Source organism: Mercenaria mercenaria, chromosome 9 (assembly GCF_021730395.1).
Source record: "Mercenaria mercenaria strain notata chromosome 9, MADL_Memer_1, whole genome shotgun sequence".
NCBI lineage: Eukaryota > Metazoa > Mollusca > Bivalvia > Venerida > Veneridae > Mercenaria > Mercenaria mercenaria.
In genome coordinates this window covers 28,786,963-28,808,697 of record NC_069369.1, presented here as the reverse complement: position 1 = coordinate 28,808,697, position 21,735 = coordinate 28,786,963, and the positions used below count along the sequence as shown (strand labels likewise).

The following is a 21,735-nucleotide window of genomic DNA, read 5'->3' as shown; positions in this document are numbered from 1 at the left end:
GAGACATATTGTTTTTGCCCTGTCCGTCTGTCCGTCCGTACGTCACACTTCATTTCCGAGCAATAACTGGAGAAACATTTGACCTAGAACCTTCAAACTTCATAGGGTTGTAGGGCTGCTGGAGTAGACGACCCCTATTGTTATTGGGGTCACTCAGTCCAAGGTCAAGGTCACAGGGGCCTGAACATTGAAAACCATTTCCGATCAATAACTAGAGAACCACTTGACCCAGAATGTTGAAACTTCATCGGGTGATTGGCCGTGAAGAGTAGATGACCCCTATTGATTTTGGGGTCACTCTGTGAAAGGTCAAGGTCACAGGGGCCTGAACATTGAAAACCATTTCCGATCAATAACTAGAGAACCACTTGACCCAGAATGTTGAAACTTCATAGGACGATTGGTCATGAAGAGTTGATGACCCCTATTGATTTTGGGATCACTCCATCAAAGGTCAAGGTCACAGGGGCCTGAACATGGAAAACCATTTCCGATCAATAACTAGAGAATCACTTGACCCAGAATGTTGAAACTTCATAGGATGATTGTACATGCAAAGTAGATGACCCCTATCATGCAGAGTAGATGACCCCTACCCATTTTGGGGTCACTCTGTGAAAGGTCAAGGTCACAGGGGCCTGAACATTGAAAACCATTTCCGGTCAGTAACTTGAGAACCACTTGACCTGGAATGATGAAACTTCATAGGATGATTGGTCATGAAGAGTAGATGGACCCCTATTGATTTTGGGATTACTCCATCAAAGGTCAAGGTCACAGGGGCCTGAACATGGAAAACCATTTCCGATCAATAACTAGAGAACCACTTGACCCAGAATGTTGAAACTTCATAGGATGATTGTACATGCAAAGTAGATGACCCCTATCGATTTTGGGTTCACTCCATTAAAGGTCAAGGTCACAGGGGCCTGAACATTGAAAACCATTTCCGGTCAGTAACTTGAGAACCACTTGACCCAGAATGTTGAAACTTAATAGGATGATTGGTCATGCAGAGTAGATGACCCCTTACGATTTTGGGGTCACTCTGTGAAAGGTCAAGGTCACAGGGGCCGGAACATTGAAAACCATTTCCGGTCAGTAACTTGAGAACCACTTGACCTGGAATGATGAAACTTCATAGGATGATTGGTCATGAAGAGTAGATGGACCCCTATTGATTTTGGGATCACTCCATCAAAGGTCAAGGTAACAGGGGCCTGAACATGGAAAACCATTTCCGATCAATAACTAGAGAACCTCTTGACCCAGAATGTTGAAACTTCATAGGATGATTGTTCATGCAGAATAAATGACCCCTATTGTTTTTGGGGTCACTCCGTTAAAGGTCAAGGTCACAGAGGCCTGAACATTGATAACCAGTTCCGATCAATAACTTGAGAACCACTTGACCCAGAATGTTGAAACTTCATAGGATGATTGAACATGCAGAGTAGATGACCCCTATTGATTTCGGGGTCAGTCTATTAAAGGTCAAGGTCAGTGGCCTGTTCATGTAAAATCATTTTTTGGAAATAAATTGAGAACCACTTGACATACAGTGTTGAAACTTAATAGGATGATTTGACATGCAGAGTAGATGACCCCTATTTATTTTGAGGTCACTTGATCAAAGGTCAGGGTCACAGGAGCCTGAACAGTGACTTGAGAACCACTAGGCCAAGAGTGTTGAAATTTAGCGGGATGACTGGACATGCCAAGTAGATGATTCCTATTGCAGCCAACCATCAGTGTCTCTTTGACTTTTCGCTCCTGACCCCTATTGACTTCTTGCCTATAGGACTTTGCATTGGGGGGAGACATGCGCTTTTTTACAAAAGCATTTTCTAGTTTATGATTTGATTTTAACCAAACTTGCACACAACTTGTATCATCATAAGATTTGGATTCCATTTTATACGCCGGAAGGGACGTATTACGTTATCGCCTTGGTGTCTGTCTGTCTGTTGTTTAGCAATTTCCCTTCCGCTCTGTAACTTTTAAACCCCTTGAAGGATTTCAAAGAAACCTGACACAAATGTTCACCTCATCCCAACAATGTGCAGAGCACATGTTTCGGATGGCTCACTTCAAGGTTAGGGTCACACTAGGGGCAAAGGTCATATGACTTTGTTTTGTGTGTATATTGTTCTGCATTTGCGTTGCATTGCAGTGCTCTTTTTATTTGGCAGATCGTTTCTTTCACTTACAATATTTTTATGCCCTGAAACAACTGTCCGTCCGTTTGTTAGTTCGTCATGTTAACTTTTTGCATGAAGGCATGTTACTCGCGAACCACTGCACCTAGGACCTTCAAACTTCACATGCTGATAGTACTTATTGAGTATACCACCCCTACTGACTTTGGGGTCACCAGTCAAAGGTCAAGGTCAAGGGGCCAATGTTAACTTTTTGCATGAAGGCACGTTACTCGTGAACCACTGCACCCAGGACCTTCAAACTTCACATGCTGATAGTACTTATTGAGTTCACTACCCTTACTGACTTTAGGGTCACCAGGTCAAAAGTCAAGGTCACATGGGCCAACGTTAACTTTTTGCATGAAGGCACTTTACTCGCCAACCACTGCACTCAGGACCTTCAAACTTCACATGCTGATAGTACTTATTGAGTACACCACCCCTACTGACTTTGGGGTCTCCAGGTCAAAGGTCAAGGTGCTATGGGGGCATTTGTCACCATTAGTGACAGCTCTTGTTGGGAATATTTTAGATATCCAGTCGTATAGGACAATTTAGTAAAAACGTGCATTGGACAAGTGTTTGTTTACCAAGTATTTGTGGTTAGATGATATATTGCTCAACCTTAACTCTGATGAAGTTGTCAGACATATGATTTCACCACCTTCACTACTTCCATACAGTTGAAGTGTACATAAAAGCATGTTGTGGCAGAGTGGTTAAAGTCCTAATATAAATCACTTGCCCATCACCTCTAGTGGTTTGAGCTGAGTTTGGTTAGATCATTTGTGTCTACTCTGGAGTCAGCCTGTGTTGGGTCAGTGGTTCTACCTAGGTGCCTGCCTTCACTAGAAATAATTTGCAAACAAAGATAGTCTCCATAATAATGGGCTAAAAATTGTTTGATGAACCCAATTAAACAATGTTACAGGATGAGGATGATGATGAGGAAGACGAGGATGAAGAAGATATGGATGAAGAGGAGGAATCCAGTCCAGAGAAAGGGTAACTTCTTATAACAGACTACATTGAAAATTTGACAAGGTGCCAAGGTTGAAAAACTGTTTCTGGTCCATAACTAGAGACTGATTAGGTCTTCAGCAGGGTGTCAGACTTTAAAGGATGATTACCTGAAGACAGTAGGTGACTTATATTTTTGTAGTCAGTAAGTCAAAGGTCAAGGTTACAGTGAACTTTTATACTGAAATTGGCTTCTGTCGAATAACTAAAAATCGCTTGTCTATATGACAGTCTTTCTCTGCCTGATTCCAATTATTGAACAGACTTAGAACTAGTACAGAATCAGAGCAGTTGTTTTGTTAACTATACTGAAGAGTAACCAAAAATGGTGTTGAATAAGATAAACTATTCCTGAAGAAAATGGCAAACTGGCCATTTTTTTTGCAATGTATTATATTGATTAAATTTCACAATCAAATTATACTTGCATATGAATTTATTTTATTTTAAGATTTAAACCCATTTCTAAAGTCACACATTTTCGAGTTTTTGTAGTAAAATGAATAAAAGTAATTTTCTGCAATATATTTTTGAAATTTTGATCAGTTGATCTAAATACATTAATCAGAAAGGTACTTTCAGTAATTTATAAGATAATTATATATTAGCAAAAAGGAAATTGGCAGGTTGTTTTGTTTAGTACCCATATATAACTATTCCTATATAAAATCGGAGCTGTTTTACACATTTTGTTCTGTCATTTCAGGAAGAAAAAACGAGGAGGAAAGGTACAACTCACTTCCTTTTGAATTGTTTGAGCAGCACCATGAGAAGACCAACATAGTGCATTTGCGACCAGCATGGATCTAGATTAGGCTGTGCATCCAGGCAATCTGGTCAGGATCCATGCTGTTTGCTTTCAAAGCCTATTGTAATTAGAGAAACCGTTAGTGAACAGCATGGATCCTCACCAGACTGGGCAGATGCGCAGGCTGGTCTGGATCAATGCTGGCCGCAAATGCACTGTTGGTTTTCTCATGGCGCGGCTCATTTAAAGGCTAATAGAGGTTTTTGCTGTGGAATTTCTTTAAGCATAGAAATTCACCTAACAGAATTGCTTTAAGAAGTCTGCCATTCACTTAAATTCTTTTTTCACTTTAATATTCTCTGCGAGTCAGAATTTTTTTCTTTTATCAAGAAGCAGTACAGTTTAAAGAGGTTCCACTGTTTGCATGTTAAGGTAACAGTCTACCTCGTGTTTGCATGTTTATTTACCCATCAATATCTTCTAGATGCACATGTTACTAAGTTTGTTGAATCTGTTCACCTGTATGTTGTTACCATTGTAAATTGACAACAGCACTTTTAACAATTATTTCATTTATTGCAAATTTTAGTCATTGTAGTGCTTTCTGTTTTGAACAAAAATGGATTTTTACACTGGATCCATATAAAACTTGAGTAAGCATGGAAATAATTGACTTAACAGCCCAAAGTTGCATCCCTGGAAACTGTGTGATGGTGTATAATGAGGTTTTTTGTCATATAGGGGAAGGGGTGTGTGTCATTTGGAGAAAAATAGCTCGGCATCTTGGCAAAGTAGAATACAGTTCCTGATGAAGTCAATTTTAGAGGAAAACCACTATTTAAAAATTTTCTGAGGGTAACATGCCTGTTATAGAAAAAAGGCCTGACAGATGACGTGTATAGATCTAGAAAAATTTAGTAAAAATGATAGTTTGGCGAATAAAACAGTAGGAAGATAACGTGTGTCATTGAGTTGATGCCAAAGGAGACTCAGTTTTTAAAGGACTTCATTTTTACCCCCGCCCCTAAGGAAATAAAATTGATTACATGTGTCCTGTTTTGTACCATGGTCAAGGCAGTTGTCTGTTATGTAATATATGCATGCCTCACTTCTTGAGGGTTTTTTATGGAATTTACAAAAGCTGGACTAGAGAAGATGATACAACATGCTGTCATTGTCATAATTTTGATGCCTCTCATTCATGATTCAAACACATTACTCATTTTTTATGCCCCCGAAGGGAGGCATATTTGTTTTCAACTGTCCGTCCGTTCGTTAGTTCGTTTGTCACAACGTTAACTTTTTGCATGAAGGCACTTTACTCGCCAACCACTTCACCCAGGACCTTCAAACTTCACATGCTGATAGTACTTATTGAGTACAAGATCCCTACTGACTTTGGGGTCACCAGGTCAAAGGTCAAGGCGCTGCGGGGGCATTTTGTCACCATTAGTGACAGCTCTTGTTTCATTTTTTTTTTCTAGTTCAAAGGTAATCTAGTCTTTACAATATTTTAACAAATTACAGAGTTGTTTCCCTTCATTTAAATGAAATTTCAACCTGCAAAGGAACTCCTTTATTTGCCACAAAATAGTTTTGAAATTGAAACCTATTTATCAGTGAAAAAGAACTTGCTATATATATTTTACAGCTCAAATCTGTAATATATTAATGGACTTGTGAAGCTACTTTTAACAAGAAAAATGGAAAAAACGGAAGATTTAATACACACTTTAACGTTTGAACAATATTTTTGAGATTTATAATTACATATCGATATTATACAGCTGTTACCTCTGAAATTTACTAATGCAATCAAAACTAAATTTGTGTGGCAAAGAAAGCTCCCTTTCCTTTGCAGGGGAAAGAAATAAAAGTGAAAAAGCTGACAGTTACTTTGAAGAAAGGCCAAAAACGTAGGATTGTGAAAGCCAAAAGGAGAAAGAGCAGTAAATCCTAGGCAGGTGAAGAATGGCATTCTATGATTTCTAAGTTGTTTCAAGGATAACTTATAAATGGAATCTTCACTGCATGTTAACAGCTCAGATTGTCGATCACATTTAAGCAGTAACTTGTGACATTCCTGACACCTCCTACATTTTTTTAGAGATTTAGTAATATAAAACTTTGAATTCAGTACATCTACACTGTTCTGATGGTCAGCTTGATCACACTTGACAGAATTGCAAAGGCTCCTCCTGCTTGTCAGCAAGATCACTTCCAGTGCAGGCATCCTCAAGCATGTACAGTATCATAACTCTCTCTGATTGATTAAACAGAAACATGAAAAAGGAATATTAAAGTTTGGTCAGCTGTTATGAAGATGTTTGTTTTCAACACTTGAAGAGGGCTCTTTGCATTGAGTACCAATAAAACTATAACTAGTTGTTGACTTTACAGACAATCTTGTAACCTACTTATTTTATGCATGTCAGTCAGTACTGTTTACAGTTATAAATCAGTTCTTGTTTGAGGTCCTGAATCGAACTTTGGACAGTAGGAAAGGAGTTCTACTTTGTGCTGCTTGACCCCTAAGACAAAGGTGAATGGTTTTAAAAACAAGAGACATACTGTTTTAGAAGCTACAGCACTATTTTTATCTGTCATAAAAGTAGGGTAAATGCAGTTAATATTTGCTTAAGATCTATGTACATAGTAATATAATGCCCTTTTACAACAGGTTGTCTTAAAATAAGGCAAGTGCACTTGACACTGAACACATTAACTCGCAGTGTTTGAAACGAGGATATGCTTTTTTGCATCTGAAATTAAAGAATTACAGGTTTGTCAATTTAAGTAGGTCATAGTCTGGTTGTTAGTCCCCTACTGGTTGAAAACTAGTTTCGGGGACTATAGGATTGCGCTTTTCCATCCTATCATCCATCATTCATTCCGTCCATCTGCAATTTTGTGTCCATAACTGTCATTCATCAAGGGATTTTAATATAACTTGGCACAAATGTTCTTTATGCAACAACATGTCATCTGCAAAATCCAGGTCATGGTCACACTTGGCAGTCAAAGGTTATCATAGCATGAACAGGGTATGTTTCCTGTCCTGTCCAGAACTCTGCCATCCATGAAAGATTACAATATTACTTGGTATAAATGTTTCCCATAGTCATGCGCAACATCCGGACCCTAGCTCAAAGGTTATTGTCACGAGGTCAAAGGTCAATAGGAATTTTTTCTTGTCTAGTCCTTAATCTTAATTCTCATCCATTTTTCATCCATTGCAAGATTCAGATATTGGCACATATATTCCCCTGTATAAGACAACACTTCATGCAAAAAAAACCTGGACCTCAAAGGTCTTGAACACATTGGGTGACCAAAGGGTTAACAGGGTTTTTTTCCTGTCCAGTCTGTATAGTACAGTATTTTATATATTTTATATACATTGACATTGACAGATCATGATGAGATGCCAGGTCATTGTTATACTGTAGTAGAGAAAATTAGTCATCTTCCAGCAGGGGTCTTTTTATTGCATGACAATACTTCACTTGTTTCAAGGGATTTGTATGTACAGATAAGATTAATATTCATGTGCTTAGCATGCAGTGTTTGTCCTAGAAGATTTTTGTTCCTACCACCTCCTCCGCCCGCATGTCTGTCAATCTCAGGTCATTTGACTTTCTGTTGTGCATATCTCATACCATTTGAACTGCTCGTGAAATTTCAGAGGATTGTTATTCAGCATGTAAAGTTGTGAACCTGCGTTTTTGTTTGGGACTTTATTCAGTAGGCATTATTGCCAGGCTTGACAGCCAAAATTATGCATGAAAGCACTGAATGTTTGTTCTACGTATTTCAAAGTATTTGACCTAGTCGTGAAACTATGATTGTTGTTTATCATGTGAAGTTGTACTAATGTGGTTTTGTTTTGGATTTCGCTCACCTGGACCAGAGCTATGGCCCTAGACTTAGTTCATAACAGAAAGGGCCAAAAAGCTTGTCGCTTATATCTCAAACTGTTTAACTTAGTCATGAAATCATAAGAGTATTCTTCAGCTTGTGAAATTGTGCTCGTTGGTGTTTTTATTTTTTTTTGGTACTCCTCTGCAAGACGAGAGTTATGGCCTGTGACTTAAATATTTGTACCTGTGGTTTTAGACCCCCATAAAAAAGGTATTTTCCTCTTTCAATTTCTATTATCTTCAGTTTAGTAACAGTATCCTTATCCACCCTCACCACCTCCCCACTCTTGAGCATTCAAACCCCAACCAAAGGTACTTAGTCTTGCATAATTAGCAAGTAATCTGTACTAACCATATACTGACAGGAAGAAGTGGGGGGACCAAGTTTCAGTTTCAAAACATTTCTTGCAAATGACCTTAACCCTTTCGCTGCCTACAAGACGGGTATACCCGTCCCACTACTATGCCAGCCTATTCGCCTACAAGACAGGTTTACCCGTCTTGGGATTTCCCAACATTCCAATCTATAAACAATGCAAATGACGTCACATGAATTTATCCCAGAGCAACCAATCATATCAAAAGAAGGTTTCCTGTCTGTGTTTGCTGGGGTTTTTTTTTAGAATACTGTACATAGGAAAGCCCATAATGACCTAAGTGACTTGTAAATTTCCACATTTCAAAATAACGTACGTCGATTTAACTGCTGGGTAAAGTAGAGAAAACGACTCCAATATTTCCTCTAAAGGTCGAAGATTCGATAAGGAAATTAGGTACTTCATATTGCTTTGTTTTCTAAATATTGGTTTACAAACTAAGCAGATTCTTCAAAAATTTATAGCTGTTTACGGTGATTCTTCCCCATCTAGTCCCTTCTCTGTCTACATGTAGGACGGGTATACCCATCCCACATTTACGTCAGCATATTTCAAAGTAAAACAAGACTTTTTGTAGAATAAATTTGTTCATTTGTATGCATTTATTATTTTATTTTTCTTTCTAAAAATTATAGGTTTTGTATACATTCTGTGAACAATAAAGCCTCTAAACTATTCTGTCAAAACCAAGGTGATTTCCAGGAAAGTGCCTTGGCAAATAAGTGTACATAACGTTATTGGTTCCTCGGCAGCGAAAGGGTTAAAAATAACCGAATTGTTGCATTATGTTTATGCAATTTAATGCATGTTGAGTCAACAGTTGTAAGTGATAAAGAAGTCCAACCTTCCTGTGGTTCCTCCACATGCTGATTTTTTATTCAAACTTTTGTTGCAATTTCGAGATTATTTTCACAGGAGTATTCGTACTGGTGGTCTTTACTCCCCAGGTTTTCCTGTCTTGAAATATAAAAAGTTTTACCTTCATGTGTGGTTCACCACAAATTGATAAACAAAACACTGTATAGATGGAGTAGTTCAAACCTCTTCATTTATTGAAATAAGCTGCAATAAAATGTAAATTCATGGTCAGGTTGTTTAGTTAAGTTTTAGCTCTATTGTTTTATGTTGAGAATGGTTTTTTTTAACTGACTGTATGCTTGTCTGACATGTGTGCTCAATTAAAATTACTACACAGCAACAGCATTCTAAGCGACTAATTTTTCAGTGCTTGCAAGATGGCCAGGTTGTGTACAAAATAGAATGCTGCTGTTTTGGATGGACATTTAAGTTTCTTTGATATTTTAAAATTGATAGAAAAAAATATTTTATTACTCTGAAAACTTGAATGTTGGTTTCCTTGAAAAATAGCTTTGACATTAAGTGAATGCTCTAAATTTGATGTAGTGGTAAGATTTTGTTAAGCATGATAGTTACCTTTAATCTTTTTATCATTGAAAAATATGCAAGGCACAAGTTAAAGTGTTTATTTTAACTGTTGAAGATGTACTGATATAGTCTGTTTGTGGTCGGATGTAATTTTTTTAAGAGGCTTAACTGTTGAAGGCATTGGCCCTCGCGTTGAGGATTGACACTAAGATAATGTTTATATTGCCTCCTGTATGTTTAAAACACTTCCTTTTTAACAGTTCAACATCAGCGTTATTAAATTAAATTTGATTTATGTACTTCACGGGTAAACTAGGAAACTTGAGACAAGTGTGACCTTATTTGGCTATCATTATCTGTTTGGACATCCTAGGCCGTTATATGCACAAGAGCTCTTCAAGTCTATTTGAATTTGCTTTTATCAATCATTAGCTGTGAGAGAACACCATGTGAACTTATTACTTTCATTGATGTTTGAATAGCACATTTGTTTGTTGAGCTATGCTGTGCTTAATCTCGAGATTGGTAGAGCAAAGTGCACCAGACACCGATCACAAACACGGTGGAATTCCATTGATAAACTGAGTAAAAACATACTGACTTTGTGAAATTGTAGAAAATGAGATCTCTTACTGAAACTTTATATATATAACTTGAGTATTTTATTTGAATTGAAGTAGTGGCCTTGAATGTTCTTCCTCTTGATCAAATCGTACAATGTTTAGTGCATCAATTTTCAGTACAAGATATAAAACAAGGGACTTGGAAGAAGCAAATTTAAATCGGTATCAACACATATCTATATTTTTGCAATAAACATTTAAAGAATTGTGTATATTTATATAGTAACCAATTGCAAAGGTATACCCAGTCAATGACGGTATAGTATTTTTAATAAACATCAAACAGTTCTGCAACTTTGTTCGTTTTCGGTAAGTTATCAGTTCTTAAGAAATTTCTTGTTCAGAATTTCCATAACTTTTGCAGCATATGTATAACTTTTTAATTTCCCTTGAAATGTTTTTTTAGCTCCACTATTCGGAGAATAGGGGTGCTATTCTACTCGCCCCGGTGTCGGCATGAGCTTTCTTGGTTAAAGTTTTTCAGCAACCTTTGTTTTTTTTTGTTACTATTGCTTATATTTTATTGTAACTTCACATTAACATTGTTCAGCAAACAAATAAAGTCTGTGCAGGGGCTCGGCCCATTATACCTAAGGTCAAGGTCACCAAGTTGTTATACATGGAATTAATATGTTCATGTTAAATTTTTTTCGAAAGCTTCGTTTATAGACGCGTCTTTGGTACTTTAAAAGATAATGACTTGAAATTAAAAATGTTTCTTTATAATCATCATCTGCATTTGACAGGAGACATAAATTCATTTTACTTTCAAATCGCCGAATAGTGGAGCGTGCTGCTTACGGACAGCTGCTCATGTTAATTAAAATTGCAAGGAAAGCATACATTCTATGTAAATTTGAAGATTTTCAAGGCAATTGTCTAAAACATTTTGAAACCCATAGATTTTAATTTATTCCAGAAATAATCCTTAAATGTTATTGTGAAGCTTGAGAAAAGTAATTTGAAATATCAGTGAAAACTGGCTCCAAACATCACATAGTTATTGGTTCATGATATTTAAAAAACAAATTAATGTCTTTTCATAAAGTATATATTATATGATCATTTGGTTTCTTAATATCGGGGTAATACATACTCCAAGTAATTATACATGTTCTTACAAAATCATTTAACCTTTAGCCTGCTGGCAGCAAGTGACTGCCTTTGCGACCTGTGCAGGCCATGAACTGTGCAGGCTGATCATGGTCTGCACTGTTTGCTATTTCGTCAGTAAATTTTCAGTGAATGCCCCTTTGAATAATAAATTGTGACTGCCTTTGCGACCTGTGCAGGCCATGAACTGTGCAGGCTGATCATGGTCTGCAGTGTTTGCTATTTCGTCAGTAAATTTTCAGTGAGTGCCCCTTTGAATAATAAATGGTGACTGCCTTTGCGACCTGTGCAGGCCATGAACTGTGCAGGCTGATCATGGTCTGCACTGCTTGCTGTTTCGTCAGTAAATTTTCAGTGAATGCCCCTTTGAATAATAAATGGTGACTGCCTTTGCGATCTGTGCAGGCCATGAACTGTGCAGGCTGATCATGGTCTGCACTGTTTGCTATTTCGTCAGTAAATTTTCAGTGAATTCCCCTTTGAATAATAAATGGTACTGCCCGAACTGGAGGATGGACTAGTCCATTTTAGAAATTTAGCAGGGTAAATTTAAAGGTTAAAGAATTATATTCTATAAATTACACTTAATTAGGAACAATTATTAATATTAACACATCGGACTAGTCCTGCACTGTTCAAATGCATTTAAGGTCAGCGTTAAAAAAAAGAAAATAGCAAGACTTATTTAAGTTGCCAGTGTTAAGAGAAAGTAAATTATGGATAAATTGATACCCCTTGCCTCTAATTGAGATAATGTTTGGGGTGTTTTTCATTAACAGATAAAATGCCTGTTATATTCCCACTGGCACAGGAATGTTTGCTGGTTACCAGGAGTTGAAATTTCAGTGATCCAGAATTTTGTTTTATTTTGTGACTGAGAAAACGTTAGAAGGATGATTATCTAGAGACCCTCCACTATGTGGTCAGAAGTCATGCTGTTTACAAGTATTTTAGTGTGACCTTGTCAGCCTGACATGTCGTCTCTGTCAAGGTAATGATACACCAGTCTGATACAGAAAGCGGACAGATGACCACATGACCTATCTGAACTGTTACACCAATTTTAGTGTTACAAACCTGCAGGGTAACTAACATAATGCTTTCTGGTGGTCTCTTAATTGACAATTAACATGTGATAAGTTGTAATTAGTAGATACAGCCAGTGGGAATAATATGAAGGAAATGTATTATTGTTATAATGGTGGCGGGACTGTCTGTCTTCAGTTAATTATATGCTTCGTAATATTGTCCCCCATTTCATTATGATTGAGAATGCATTAATCTAGCTTCAGGCACAAAGAGATAAACGGTCGGTACGTTTAGTCTTATTCAGTATTTATATATTCTGGATCTAAAAAAGATTAGTGTTTTCCATATTTACCTCTGAAAAAAAAAAACATACCAGAAAATTACCACTGCTATAGTACTTCTACAGTCTTAACCTTTAGCATTTACAGGTGTTATTATCCCCCGTCGAAAGTCGGAGGGATATAGTTTTGGCGTTGTCCGTCCGTCCGGAGCCATAACTAGGGAGTGGTTGGGAATATTTATATAAAACTTCATATACATGTTCACCACTATGAATTCTTGCGGCCCGTCAAGTTTCAGTCAGATTGCCCTATTAACACCAGAGTTACGGACCTTAGAAGTTTCTAGTGTTAACTATATAGGGTACTATAAATATGGCAATTTCTGCATCATAACTTTTGATATATTTGACCAAGAACTTTGAAACTTGAACAGAATTTAGAGCACTATAATGTGATTGTGCACACAAAATTTCGTACGGATTTCTTTTGTTACTTCAGAGTTATTGCCCTTTAATTGTCTAAAAATCCACATATTTGTACATTTGGCAGAATTTCATTAAATTTCTTAGAAGAACTATGAAACTTAAACAGAATTTAGATCACCATAATATGGTTGTGTACACACAATTTTGTTCAGATTTATTTGTAAATTAAGAGTTATCGCCCTTTAATTGTATAAAAATCCACATATTTGTACATAACAAACTTACCATTTGGTAGAATTTCATTAAATTTCTTTCATTCTTTTCCATGAACATTTATTGTAAACATGTGAAGTTGTGTACCCACACCTGGTCACACCCTTACTTTGACCAAAGGGAGGCATATTAGTTTTCAACTGTCTGTCCGTTAGTTCGTTCGTAACTTTTTGCATGAAGGCACTTTACTCGCGACCAATGCACCCAGGACCTTCAAAACTTCACATGCTTATAGTACTTACTGAGTATACCACCCCTACTGAAGATGGGGTCACCAGGTCAAAGGTCAAGGTCACAGGGGCCAACGTTAACTTTTTGCATAAAGGCCTTTTACTTGCGAACCACTGCACCCAGGACCTTCAAACTTCACCTGCTGATAGTACTTATTGAGTACACCACCCCTACTGACTTTGGGATCACCAGGTCAAAGGTCAAGGTCACAGGGGCCAACGTTAACTTTTTGCATGAAGGCACTTTACTCGCGAACCACTGCACCCAGGACCTTCAAACTTCACATGCTGATAGTATTTTATGAGTACACCAACCCTACTGACTTTGGGATCACCAGGTCAAAGGTCAAGGTCACAGGGGCCAACGTTAACTTTTTACATGAAGGCACTTTACAAGCGAACCACTTCACCCAGGACCTTCAAACTTCACATGCTGATAGTACTTACTGAGTACACCACCCCTACTGACTTTGGGGTCACCAGGTCAAAGGTCAAGGTGCTACGGGGCAGGGGGCATTTGTCACCATTAGTGACAGCTCTTGTTTTCAAACAAACTTCATATACATGTTCACCACTATGAGGTTATGGGGCCCATCAAGTTTCAGTCAGATTGCCCAGGTAACACCAGAGTTATGGCCCTTAGAAGTTTCTAGTGTTAACTTATATTATATAGGGTACTATAGATATGGCAATTTCTGCATCATAACTTTTGATATATTTGACCTTGAACTTTGAAACTTGAACAGAATTTAGAGCACTATAATGTGATTGTGCACAAAAAATTTCATACGGATTTCTTTTATCTTCAGAGTTTTGCCTTTATGTACTAAAAATCCACTATTGTACATTTGGCAGAATTTCATTAATTTACCTTACATTCTTTTTATGACTTTTATTAATTAACATGTGAAGTTGCGCACCCACACATGGCACCATTGCTTGGTCACACCCACTGTCTCCTTACCCCCCCCCCCCTCACCCCAAAAAAATTATCATTCCTTTTTAAGATTTTTTCAAATGTTCCATGAAGATTAGCTATATTTATTTTTTAGGGGGTGTGGGGCTGCTGGGGAATGGTGAGGAAAAAAAATTTGTTCAATGTTGATTATAAATACATTGGAAAATTTAAAAATGAAATAATTTTTTTTTTTTAAAATGTTTGAGTGGGATGGGCAGAGGATGCAAAGTTCAGTGGTTGGCATGACTGGTAGGAGTAGCGAGGTAGGAAAAGGTAAACTTGCATGTTATATTTCCATTCCTTTTCTTTTTAAAAAAAATGTTCAACCTCACATGGTAAGTTGTGGATACACAACCTTCCCTCACCATGTCAAGACATCTTACTTGTTGTGTTTCTCTTAAGGACATCATTTGTTTCTTTTATGTACAAATTTACATGTGTTTAAAAGCAAAACCTGGTGCCAAACCTCTCAAATGACATATAAATTCATGTCCCGTTAAACTATCAAGCGCAACATTTCAATTAACTGCATTTAATTTTAAAAGCTAAGCTTATTACAGTAAGCATATCCCATTCAAATAAATTCTTTTGTCGGGATCAAAGGATCATACATTTATTATGTACTCTTTAATTAAACATTTGTTTTCTTTTAAATTGATTTTGATTGCAGAAATTATCTGCTTCTTATTAACACCCTTAACTTTTTGCCGGATATATTTTTTTGCCATTCCTCACCACAAACCCTTTCGGCGGGGGATACCAATTCATCGAATTTGCTTGTTATAATATTACAAAGGTTGTATTTTCAGTTTCTTGTAGGATATTATATTGTCACAAGTGCACTTGTTAAAGTATAGGAGCACTGGCAGATTATCTTACAGAGATTACACAATTTACCTCTATTTTCTTGCATATTTTGCTGTATTACAATCACTGGTATAATATATAAGTTTAAGCTATATGACAGGTCTATCTTCAGCTCATGTTTACAGGGACAACAAGTCAAAAACTATGAAAATTTATGTCTAATGTCATGTTATAAAATGCAAATTGAATGGCTTGTCAGTCAATAGTCGAAATAGTTGCCCAAGGTTGGAAGTGTGTATTTCCTTTTGGCCTTTGAGGATTGATGTTTGTGTCAGCTGTATTAACTTTACGCATTTGGCTTCAAGAGCTCCATTTTCTTTTTGTAATTTCAGGACCAGAAAGGAAAGAAAGCAGGACCCAAAACCACAAAGGTAAAATTACAGTACTTGTTTCAACTGCATTTCTATTTATTTATTTATTTATTTGGGTTTTACGGCACACCAACACAGTATAGGTTATATGGCGCTAAACAGGACTACAAATTTTGGTTTCACATCTCATTTACATCGAATTAAAAACATGAGGTCTGGAAATCAACTGCATTACATATTGATATATAGCAGTCTTTATAAAGTCAGATTGTGCAGTTTCCTTTGAAACAAAGATCTATTAACTGTCGTAAAGTAAACAGGTAAAATTTAGAATTTGATTCTTGTTTAGAACTATTCTATCAAATTTCAAATTTACACATTCAAGATTGATTACTTGAACAGTCTTTATGAAAGTTAGGCATAACGTCTGTTGCAACAAGATGACACAATTTCAGTATGCAAGATTTCTTGAAAAATTAAGTTATGTCCCTTAATTTTGAAAAAAAGTGTATTTCACTAATGGCCATATTTATTACAGAAGTCGCAAAGTTAAAACCAAATATCACAAGATGACAAACATTATTTGACAAGATTTTCTCAATGAAACAAGTAACTGCTCTAGATAAAGTGAAAATTTCTGTATTTCATGTCAGCGCACCAGAGAATTTTCTTAAGAAATCTTGGACATTCTTATTCAAAATGTACAAAATAATACAAGGTCGGTTGCATGAGTTTGTCAACGCAAGTCTTTCCTTGAGCAGTTACTATTTATATTATTATATAGACACTAGAATCGAACAAGTTGAGTAACTCACTAGATTGTTTAAAAACCAACTATCAGACTTGAGTCTAAATTGCCATATTATATGGTTGCATTTTACCTTGGATTCACTATGGAAGGTACATTTGTGACATATCGAGTAGATATTGTTTTTGCTCTGTCTGTCCATCCGTCGCACTTCATTTCCGATCAATAACTGGAGAACCATTTGACTTAGAATCTTCAAACTTCATAGGGTGGCAGGACTTATGGGAGTAGACAATCCCAATTGCTTTTGGGGTCACTCCATAAAAGGTCAAGGTCACAGGGGCCTGAACAAGGAAAGCCATTTCCAGTCTGCAACTTGAGAACCACTTGACCCAGAAACTTCATAGGATGATTGGTCATGCAGAGGGAATGACTCCTATTGATTTTGGTGTCACTCTATGAAAGGTCAATGTCACAGGGGCTTGAACATGGAAAAGCCTTTCCAGTCAATAACTTGAGAATCACTTTACCCATAATGTTGAAACTTCATAGGATGATTGGTCATGCAGAGCAGATGACACCTATTGATTTTGGGGTCACTCTATTAAAGGTCAAGGTCATTGGCCTGAACATGGAAAGTCATTTGGAAAACCAGTTCAGGTCAGTAACTTGAAAGCCACCTGACCCAGAATGTTGAAACTTCATAGGATGATCGGTCATGCAGAGGAGATGACACTTATTGATTTTAGGGTCACTCTATTAAAGGTAAGATCACAGGGGCCTAAAATGGAAAACCATTTCCGGTCAGTAACTTGAGAACCATTTGACCCAGAATGTTGAAACTTCATAGGATGATTGGACATGCAGAGTAGATGACCCGTATTGATTTTGGAATCACTCTATTAAATAAAGGTCCAGGTCACAGCGGATAGAAAATGGAAATCCATTTCCAGTTTATAACTTGAGAACCATTTGACCTAGAACCTTCAAACTTCATAGGGAGATAGGAATTACATAGTAGGTGACCCCTGTTGTTTTTGGGGCTCACCTCTTAAAGGTCAAGGTCACAGGGGGCCAGACATTGAGAAGTCTTTCCAATCAATAACTTGAGAACCACTTGACCCAGAATGTTGAAACTTCATAGGATGGTTGGACATGCAGAGTAGATGACCCTTATTATGTCTCCCCCAGGAGACATATTGTTTTTGCCCTGTCCGTCCGTCCGTACGTCACACTTCATTTCCGAGCAATAACTGGAGAACCATTTGACCTAGAACCTTCAAACTTCATAGGGTTGTAGGGCTGCTGGAGTAGACGACCCCTAATGTTTTGGGGTCACTCCATCAAAGGTCAAGGTCACAGGGGCCTGAACACTGAAAACTATTTCCGATCAATAACTAGAGAACCACTTGACCCAGAATGTTGAAACTTCATAGGATGATTGGTCATGAAGAGTAGATGACCCCTATTGATTTTGGGGTCACTCCGTCAAAGGTCAAGGTCACAGGGGCCTGAACATTGAAAACCATTTCCAATCAATAACTAGAGAACCACTTGACCCAGAATGTTGAAACTTCATAGGATGATTGATCATGAAGAGTAGATGACCCCTATTGATTTTGGGGTCACTCCGTCAAAGGTCAAGGTCACAGGGGCCTGAACATTGAAAACCATTTCCGATCAATTACTAGAGAACCACTTGACCCAGAATGTTGAAACTTCATAGGATGATTGGTCATAAAGAGTAATTGACCCCTATTGATTTTGGGGTCACTCCATCAAAGGTCAAGGTCACAGGGGTCTGAACATGGAAAACCATTTCCGATCAATAACTAGAGAACCACTTGACCCAGAATGTTGAAACTTCATAGGATGATTGTACATGCAAAGTAGATGACCCCTATCGATTTTGGGGTCACTCCATTAAAGGTCAAGGTCACAGGGGCCTGAACATTGAAAACCATTTCCGGTCAATAACTTGAGAACCACTTGACCCATAATGTTGAAACTAAATAGGATGATTGGTCATGCAGAGTAGATAACCCCTAATGATTTTTGGGTCACTCTGTGAAAGGTCAAGGTCACAGGGGCCCGAACATTGAAAACCATTTCCGGTCAGTAACTTGAGAACCACTTGACCCAGAATGATGAAACTTCATAGGATGATTGGTCATGCAGAGTAGATGACCCCTAACGATTTTAGGGTCACTCTGTTAAAGGTCAAGGCCACAGGGGCCTGAACATGGAAAACCATTTCCAATCAATAACTTGAGAACCTCTCGACCCAGAATGTTAAAACTTCATAGGATGATTGTTCATGCAGAGTAAATGACCCCTATTGTTTTTGGGGCCAATCCATTAAAGGTCAAGGTCAAAGGGGCCTGAACATTGATAACCAGTTCTGATCAATAACTTGAGAACCACTTGACCCAGAATGTTGAAACTTCATAGGATGATTGAACATGCAGAGTAGATGACCCCTATTGATTTTGGTGTCAGTCTGTTAAAGGTCAAGGTCACAGTGGCCTGTTCATGTAAAATCATTTTTTGGAAATAACTTGAGAACCACTTGACCTACAATGTTGAAACTTAATAGGATGATTGGACATGCAGAGTAGATGACCCCTATTTATTTTGAGGTCACTTGATCAAAGGTCAAGGTCACAGGAGCCTGAACAGTGACTTGAGAACCACTAGGCCAAGAGTGTTGAATTTAGCGGGATGACTGGACATGCCAAGTAGATGATCCCTATTGCAGCCAGCCATCAGTGTCTCTTTGATTTTTTCTCCTGACCCCTATTGACTTCTTGCCTATAGGACTTTGCATTGGGGGAGACATGCGCTTTTTTACAAAAGCATTTTCTAGTTGATTTTGGGTTCCCTCTGTTAAAGGTCAAGGTCACAGGGGCCTGAACATGGAAAACCATTCCTGGTCAGTAACTTGAGAACCATTTGACCCAGAATGTTGAAACTTCATAAGTTGATTGGACATGCAGAGTAGATGACCCCTGTTGATTTTGGGGGGACTTGATTAAAGGTCAAGGTCACAGGGGCCTGAACATGGAAATCATTTTCTGGTCAGTAACTTGAGAACTACTTTACCCAGAATTTTGAAACTTCATTCTGTCCGTCTTTCATTTGTACTCCCACAGTCTTCATCCAATTAAAATGAAACTGTACATTATCACCATGAAGTGGACATGTGCATATCAGCTGCTGAAGCATTCCATCCAATTATCTTTGCCCCCCAAAACAGAGTTGCCCTTGTTGGTTGGTCCATCCCAATTCGTAGTGCCTATCTTGAAAAGGTATTGACCTACAGTCAATAAACCTCACAGAATTGTCATTCAGCATGTGAAGTTGTGCACCTGGTACTGAGTTTTCAGTCAAGTCAGAGTTATGGCCTAAAAGTTGTTGCATGTATCTCGAAAAGTATTTGACATAGGATTATAAAAAATTATATTATTCAGCATGTGAAGATATGTACCTTGGGTTTTGTTCGAGATTTTAATGTGCCAGACCAGAGTTATGTTCCTCGACTTAGTCAAAATAACTTTAAACGGGCATAAGTTTGCTGTATGCATCTCTAAGTATTTGACTTACAGTCATAAGATTTTAGAGGATTGTTATATAGCTTGTAAAGTTGTTCACCGGCTGTTCCGTTTTGGATGTCACTCAGCCAGATCAGAGTTACCGTGACATAGTGAAAAAAAAACATACCTTATGTGCTTAAAAGCTTGTTGAATACTTCTTAAAAATGTTTTACCATGTCATGAAACCTTGTAGAAATATTATTCTACATGTGAAGTTGTGAACCAAGTTTTAAATCAGAGCCCTTGAATTATGCATAATATGCAGTAAGGGCAAACAAGTTTGTGTCCCATGTATCCCAAAAAGTATTTGACCTAGTTATGAGGATTGTAATATAGCATGTGAAATTGTGCACTTGATGTTCTGTTTGGAATTTCGAAATTCACTCAGTCAGACTAGAGTAATGGTCCTTTGTTAGAAATACATATAAAATGCTTAAAAGTATGTTGCATATATGTCTTTAAAAATTCACCAAAGTGTCATGTACAGTGACAGGAAGGGGCACCAGAATCCTATGGACACATAACTGTTAACAACTCAGATTGAGCTAAAATCAATGAGGTATTGTCATCACTTGATCGTTGGCGTCGGCGTTGGTTAAAATTTTTGTTTAGGTTCACGTTTTCTTAAACACAATTTATCATCATTAGGAGACTATGTAGGCCAAGAACCATATCTCTGATATGCATTTTGTCGGAATTATGGCCCTTTTTGTACCTAGAAACTTTGAGTTAACTTTCTTAATATTTTTAGATTCACCGATTTCAAACTATAAAAGCTACAGCTTTGAAACTTTGTACACTTGTTTATCATCATTAGGGACTATAACTCTCACCTGCATTTTGTCAGAATTATGGCCGTTTTTGTACTTAGAAAATCTGAACTATAACTCATATTGTCCATCACTTGCAGACGAGCGATGGCACCCGTAGGCGGTGCTCTTGTTATTCTTGCGAATCTTATATCTCATGTGGCTTCTTAATTGACGCGAAGATGACCATAAATAATGGACTTTATTCTGTGGCTATTTTTAGCTAAAATCTTCTATTTTTTCAGGTCTCTCCAAAGAAAGCAGCAAAGAAAACAACCAAAAAAGGAAAGAAGTAGACGTCTTTAACAAGCCTGACAGTTGTAGTCAATCTCAATATAGAACAATATGACTTTAAGAGGAGCAAATAGTGATTCAAGACCACCTGATTAATTTTGTCTTATACATAAGTGCAGATATTTCAGATTTATATATTTTGCTTTGTGCTAAAACCCATACGTTGCTTACTGACATTTTGTTTGACAAATAAATGAGGTACTGCAAGTTGTTGCTTTCATGGTATACCCATTATAGTGTGGTTAGTCCTTACCAGGGCCTGTATTTATCCTGGACACGGGTTTATTATCCCCCGCCGATGAAATCGGGAGAGGGGTATTGAAATGGCTTTGTCCGTCCGTCGCGTCCGTCCGCAGCCATTTCTCAGTAACTAGCTGGTAGAATTTCATGAAACTTGAAATAAACATGCATCAACATACTGCGATGATGCCCGTCAAGTTCTTTTTTTTTTTGATTGGTCAATTTGTTTTAGAGTTACTGCCCTTGATTTTAATGAAAAATGTCCGTCTGCAGCCATTTCTCAGTAACT

The 21,735-nt window shown here is 37.5% G+C and overlaps 1 protein-coding gene across 3 annotated transcripts in view; it reads left to right on the top strand.

Annotated features, from left to right (window-relative positions):
* Positions 1-21,413, top strand: part of LOC123546799 (nucleoplasmin-like protein ANO39) — a 48,526-nt gene extending 27,113 nt beyond the window's left edge. Inside the window, exons 6-10 of one of the 3 annotated variants that reach the window (XM_045333366.2) lie at positions 3,133-3,206; positions 3,928-3,949; positions 5,831-5,929; positions 15,784-15,822; positions 21,158-21,413. In XM_045333366.2, the coding sequence (XP_045189301.2) occupies positions 3,133-3,206; positions 3,928-3,949; positions 5,831-5,929 (195 nt within the window). In that variant the 3' untranslated portion in view covers positions 15,784-15,822; positions 21,158-21,413. Of the gene's footprint in view, positions 1-3,132; positions 3,207-3,927; positions 3,950-5,830; positions 5,934-15,783; positions 15,823-21,157 lie in introns of all 3 variants that reach the window. The other 2 variants (XM_045333365.2, XM_045333367.2) reach the window with 2 other exon arrangements.
* The last annotated feature ends 322 nt before the right edge of the window (positions 21,414-21,735 follow it).